This window comes from Mercenaria mercenaria, chromosome 13 (assembly GCF_021730395.1).
Source record: "Mercenaria mercenaria strain notata chromosome 13, MADL_Memer_1, whole genome shotgun sequence".
NCBI classification, from domain to species: Eukaryota; Metazoa; Mollusca; class Bivalvia; order Venerida; family Veneridae; genus Mercenaria; species Mercenaria mercenaria.
In genome coordinates, this window is record NC_069373.1 from 41843174 (window position 1) to 41849881 (window position 6708).

Genomic DNA, 6708 nt, shown 5'->3' on the forward strand with positions numbered 1-6708 from the left:
TTATGGACACTGTTTAGGCTATACTGAAGTTCAGACTGAATTTTTGTAATACAGTCGAAAATATATATATGGTGGAAAAATATATGAAATATACCTATCGAAAAATATTCAGTGCTAATATATTATTGAGTATGTTTCGGTAAGTATATTTTATATATTTCAACACTGAATATTTTTTTCGATAGGAACATTTTTTTTTTCACCGGAGTACTTGCATCTAACTTTTTTGATGTTTCGTTTAATAGCAAAACGTCCAATTTTTTAAACGGCAAATGCAAATACGGTTAGAAAATATACAAATTAAAATTTAACAGCGTGGAAATTGAAAATAACGTGATAAATCCTAAATCTGTAACGAAATACATTTAAAGTCAGAACAGTAAAATAAAATTTAACAGCTTCTTTACAAATAGATGACATTTTACTTTTTTGTAAAAGGGTAAATTCATCATATCCTTCAACAAGTGAACATTTTACGAAAGGGTTTTCCTCGATCTGGAGTTCCCGGGTGAAAGTATTTCATGTTCCCCAACGGTTTAAAACAAATTATATATATTCGACGTTTTTCACTCAAAGAAATTTCCAGATGCATCTCACTCTTCTGTTTCATAATTCACTGAAAAAACGTGTAAATAAAATGTAGTTTCAGCCGCATGCAGATATAGACAAGGAATACATTCTAATGAAGAGCGGTTTGGTAACTTAATCTAGAAAAAAAATCCATTATCAGCGTTTTGAATAATAAATAAATAACACGCACGTGTATTTATGAAAAGTACCAAAAGCAGAGAAGTTCGTTACTTCCAACCTTCTTAATTTTTGAAAAGAAACAATCAACTTTTTCCCCCGAGGTTACGAATATAAATTTATAACTGCAATAAATTAATAAATCAATTTGCCGAAATAGTGAGCTAAATTCAAGAATGTTACGTCCAAAGATACAAATCGTCCTTGAATTTCTTATATAATTATATGCATTAATTACATATGTATGTAAGAGTACATGCGTATCCTGCTATTATGTATATAACAGATATCGTTGATAAAACGAAAGAAAATCAGGGCTGAAGATGCACTCGGAGACACATGAAAAGCAAAGTGAATGCGAATCCTGGGTGTTTGTAAGGACGTTAATAGAAATCTTTATCCAGAGTTATTCATATTTTGGAGGAAAACTGTAATTTTGTTTATAATTTGAACCGAGTGTTCATTTACAAGCGAAAAAAATAAACTGAAGCAAATTGAAATAACCTACTAATCAGCAACAATAGTATTTATTTATATGTGTGTTTATTTTAATGTGTTTTATGTACCCATGTATTGTATATTATACTAGCAATAAAATATGATTAAATCAAAATCTATTAAACATCAATGACAAAATGATAAACAATTACACTCCGCCTCATACCTAACGCACACACTCCCGCTTCCAACGTACATAGTCAATTTCATGTTGCCCGGTTTTTATACACAAACAAATCTGGCTAAACTGGTAAATCTTCTTAACATGGCTCGATTTGATTTCCAGTTAAACAAAGAAGGAAATCAGGTTCTGTATATTCTGCTATAAACAACGGTTGACGCACGGACCGGTAAGAGAGCATTATGACGTCAATTATAACGTCAAATTGCCGCATGACGTCCGATACATTACTCCTCGAGTAAATTAAGTCCAGCATAATATTCATTAAAATATGTCAATGAGCATGTCAGAATGAAAACTATCACGGCCTTCTTGTGATTCATCGTCTAATTTACCACGGTTCATCGTTCAGGTGCTTCAGTATTTATCTGTACTCTGAACAGTGGTAAATTAGACGATAAACCACTCGAAGGCCTTGATTATTTGTTAATTAGTACATGTATATGTTTTAATTAACTTACAAAATGTTTAATGCAACGTTTGATAGAGTCTTGGATGTCGTCATTTTAACCTATCAGAGAGATTCTCGCTTCAAAGATTTGGCATGATAAAACATTTTAACAAGAAGTTCACGTAAACAGATGAAATCGCACTGTGTTCTAATCATGACCAAAATCTTATATATTATCTTTTCAGAACGAATACATAAAACAGCAATGGTATTGGCAGAATCCATCCACCCTTCCCTGGCGGACTTTGAATTCGAAACGACTTCGGTGAAATTAAAGTTGATCTTCTTCTCATTCGTATTTTTCTGCAGCGTTTATGTCATCTCCACAATTTTGTCAGCAGTGCTGAAGTCCTACCGAAATCTGAGAATGAAAGAGAAGATATTCTGGCACCTTGCTATCGTGAGAGCAGTGTACGGAATATTTTGTATAATCATAGGTATATGGGCGATTTTTATCGACACGGAGTTAGAAAAGGATGTTGTGTTCGCTACTACGCCAACTAGTCATTTTGCCATGTCGATAACTGTCGGATTTTTCATATTTGAATGTTCAATGATAATGTGGTCTGATATATATTACAAACAATTTAATTTACTCCTCAATCTGCATCACTGGATATCTTTAATTGGATATTCCTTGTTGATATATTTGGGAAGTACGCACTATTTTGGTTGCCGCGGACTTATTCTCGAAATGAGTACTCCGTTCAGCTGCCTGTGTTGGACATTATTGAAATGCGACTTGGCGCAGACGTTCCTATGGAAAGCCAACCAGTTTCTTCTCGTCCACACTTTCCACCTCCGTTCCGTTGTAGAATGCGCTATGTGGTATAGTACTTACCTGAACTGGGACCGTATTTGGTCTGCCATGCCGACACCGATGTTTGTGTCATTCTACACACAGTTAGTGCTCGTAACCTTCATCATGACGCCCTATTGGACTTACAAGAAAACCGTTCAAATGGTCAATCCGGTAGACTGGAACTTTGAAGACACTAATAGGAATAAAACAGAGAATGGGGCCCTGAAGACGGAATAATTAAAACAAACACCCGGAGGACATGTGCAATACTTAGTAGTCAATAATACATACTGAGATTACTTGCTGATCAGACACGTTTTAGAATTTCATTTTCTTAGAGATAAATTAGAGGCAGAAAACACCTATGAAATAAGTTAAATAAGAGGCAGAAAACACCTGTTAAATATGTACAAATGTTTCTCAATTTAGTTCCGACTCCAGGTATCTGTTAAGCAATGATACTTGATTAATGTATTGTCTTTCAGCTGAATGAGAAATAGATAAAACAACACGCAGTAATTGCCGCTTCATGGTCGTTATAAAAACGGTTTCTTTCAAAAGGTGTTTACTTGGCTATAGAACAATTCTGCCGCAAATTGAACTGCACAGAACAGTTGCAAATTATATTGAACGGCAAGTAAATCGTAAATAAACGGGTAGTAAAAATATTTATTGTATTACAGACGCTAAGAGGCAGCAGACTCATTCCAAAATTAGATATTTTTCTCAACTTAATTTATCAATTTGAACATGATAGGCCTATATGATAAATAATACATTTTTGTATAAACGGGTACATGTATCAGAAATTTGAATGTTTCTTTCTCTCTCTGCAAGTAAATCCTAGACATATTGGCAAACGGTATTCCAAAAACTTAGAAAGAAGTTCTTGGTTTGGGACTGTTTAATTTACAGGGTTGTAGGTCTAATAGGAGTAGGGGGTTTGTTTAATGTGTGCGTTATTGGACAGGGTTTACACATGCATGAACACCAGAAAAATATCAATTCTTATTGTTCCAAGTAAACACGTTTCCGCACTGATTTTTCATTTTGTAAAATAACATTGCTCTTCTCGCTAAAAATTTCGAAAACAAATTTTTATCAAATTTAATTCAAGATAGGAAATGAAATAACAAAGAAAATGAATACCCACATTTACATGTTTGCTCCAGAAATAAAAAAAAAATGTATCACCATTTCTTCGAAAGTTAAGTGTTGATTCGGCTTTGATGCAACGCGCACAAAAATCGAAGGGATTTGGAAAATATCTGCTCCTTCTACTTCTATACATTTCATTGAAGAAATAATATATTGCAGTACCACGTTTTTAATGGGAATACGCCTATGCAACATTTCTTATTAGAAAGAACTAGGTGAAACATTAACACTGACAAAAAAGTATTAAAATCGGACTACAGACAAAAACAGTTATAGCCATTTGAGTACCACCCTATGTTATGAAACGGCAGCCATTTTGACACAGTTACATCATCATTCTTTCCTTATGTGGGCATTACCATATATGGAAAATCAGTGAGTAACAACTAAGAGAATAATATTTTGTGGGCCATAATATAATACGAACCTTTGCGTTTGTGTAAAGTTGTATACATTGTACATTGTTAGATCAACTTAAAGTTGTATACATTGTTATTTCGATTCTAACATGTCTTTAACGTAAACAAGTACTAATGATGAAATCAAATAAGGAAGCAATATTTCATGTCACATATAGGCCTACTGCTCTAAATATAGTAGGTCGACGTGACGTCAACGCGTAAAATACGGGAAGTAACACGTCCCGCGTAATAACTTAGGAGTGCGTTGACGTCTAATGATTTATTTTGTGCGCGTAATAACCTATACAGTGTATGTGAATTAAATGTAAAACCATTCCGTTATATCATTTCGATTATGAAACGTCTTTTATATAAATTATTAGATCAAATATAGTAGCATTCCTCGGTGCATGTAGGGCGCCAAATGACACGTCAGGGTGACGTCAGATTCCTGTGTTTTAACGGAAAATGTACATATTGGAATGATACTTATTTCTCTATATTATTAGTATAAAATGTAGCTAGAAATACTGTTGTTAGTTTGTTGTTGGAAATAAAGTAAATAAAACAACGTAAACTGGTTTCTTCGTTACTGGCGTTGAAAAATAGTGGTCCTTCCTCCAAGATTGGAATGCAACTATTTCTCATTAATAATGATTTTCTAAAGCTTGTTAGCCTTGAAAACCTCTCTTCGAGATAAAGGCAGTCTTCCAGAATCAGTTGCGTATAAATTAGACAACAGACAGTCGTTTTTGTCTGCACTTTGTATCAACAACCTCGTTACACATTTGAATTCGAAGTCTAGCTCTAGTCCCGTCAGGGGAGGTAACTAGAGAGACTAGCTTTGCGATGAGTTTTCGATTTAGACTGTTTCATGTAATTTTGAACAGTATTGAATTTAAAGTTGTTTGATTTGGAGAGGTTGACTAACTCGAGAAATACCCCACATTTCGACGTTAAAAATACCAGCGTAATCTTAGTTAAACATGTGATGGGTTACATTGTAACGTGATAAATATGTTGATGAAGATAACCGAATTGATAGGCAGCGTATGAACTAATTTTGAAAATCTATGTTGTACACGTTTCTCCGATCTAGTCCAAGTATGGGTGCAAGTATACTTAAAAATATTTAAGTGATTCGAAATAGAGCGCTGTGATAATTAAACACTGAGCAATGCAAAGAACGAATTCTAAAACTGGTCTGATAAAACACGAAAGGCCCAAGTCTCTCCTCTTAGGAGGATGTAAAGCTTTTGACGTTGCTTCTGCTCAAGTTTGGTGAACATCCATTAAGCGGTTCATTAAAATATAAAAAGTTGTTGACCAAAAAAATGCGCTGCTTTTATAGCAAACTTGAGACGTCCACAAGGGTGCTAGTAGCGTCAAGCTTGAGGCATCAAGTTCACGAGAAGTTTATTAAATGTTACTCTATTTTCGGCTCTGGTGACCCCTATTAGGGCTCTAGAAAAACCAATTGAACAAACTTGAGAGAGGTCCATGCAAGGATGCAACAAGAGAAGTTTGATGACGACCTATGAAGTGGCTCACGAGAAGGAATGGTTTGAAAGTTTTTCTGCTTCTAGTTCTTGCGGTAAAGATTTAAGAGACGACCATAAAAGGATGCTACGACGATCTGTCAATATTTTGGCTTTGGTTGACCCTAAAAAGGGCAAAGTTGGAACCATCTGGGTAACCTTGAGAGAGGCCATGCCAGGTTGCCACTGACCAAGGTTGGTAGAGCCATCATATGGTTCAAGAGAAGAGTTGTTGAAGATTTTGTTCTATTTTTTTTAGCTCTGGCAGCATATAAAAAGGGGCCAAAACAGAACCATTTGAACAAACTTGACAGGGGTCCGTACAAGAATGTTACAGACCAAGTTTGGTGAAGGTACACAATACAAAGATTTTTCAATGTTTAGGTCTGGCAGCCCCTGAAAGGGACCAAGCTGAACTACATTGTATTTGAACGAAGTTGAGAGAGATCCATACCAGGACGCAACAGGTGAAGATCGTTCCAGTGGTTTATGAGCTGTTAAGTTTTTTTCTTTCTATTTTTAATTCTTGGTGATCCTTAAAAGGGCCAAGTAGAACATATTTGAACAAGTCTGAGAGGACCATAATAGGATGCATACAAAGTCTGGTGAAGATCTATCCCGTGGCTCATGAGAAAGTTGCTTTTTTAACTATAAAAGGGGACGTTTTTTAAAGATCCTTCAAGTGGTTCTTGAGAATAAATTCTTTAAGCTCTAAAGAGGGGCAAGCAGAACACTTTGAACAAACTCGAGGTAAGTCCATGCCAGGATGCTACAGATACAGCTTGACCAGCAGTTTCAGAGAAGTTTTGGTAAAAATGTCGACACAAGACAACATACCTAGGACGATGGATGCACGACAATGGACACCACATCATCCAGCTATACTAACAATTTAACCTGAACAAAGTTCAGATGAGCTAAAAATAGCTAAC

General features: G+C 35.2%; 1 protein-coding gene across 2 annotated transcripts in view; it reads left to right on the forward strand.

The window, feature by feature from the left end:
* The window catches only part of LOC123529606 (protein CLN8-like), a 28363-nt gene extending 23548 nt beyond the window's left edge, over positions 1 to 4815 (forward strand). For both annotated transcript variants that reach the window (XM_053521624.1, XM_045309999.2), the window contains exon 2: positions 2063 to 4815. In XM_053521624.1, the coding sequence (XP_053377599.1) occupies positions 2083 to 2916 (834 nt within the window). In that variant the 5' untranslated portion in view covers positions 2063 to 2082 and the 3' untranslated portion in view covers positions 2917 to 4815. The remainder of the gene's footprint in view (positions 1 to 2062) is intronic.
* The last annotated feature ends 1893 nt before the right edge of the window (positions 4816 to 6708 follow it).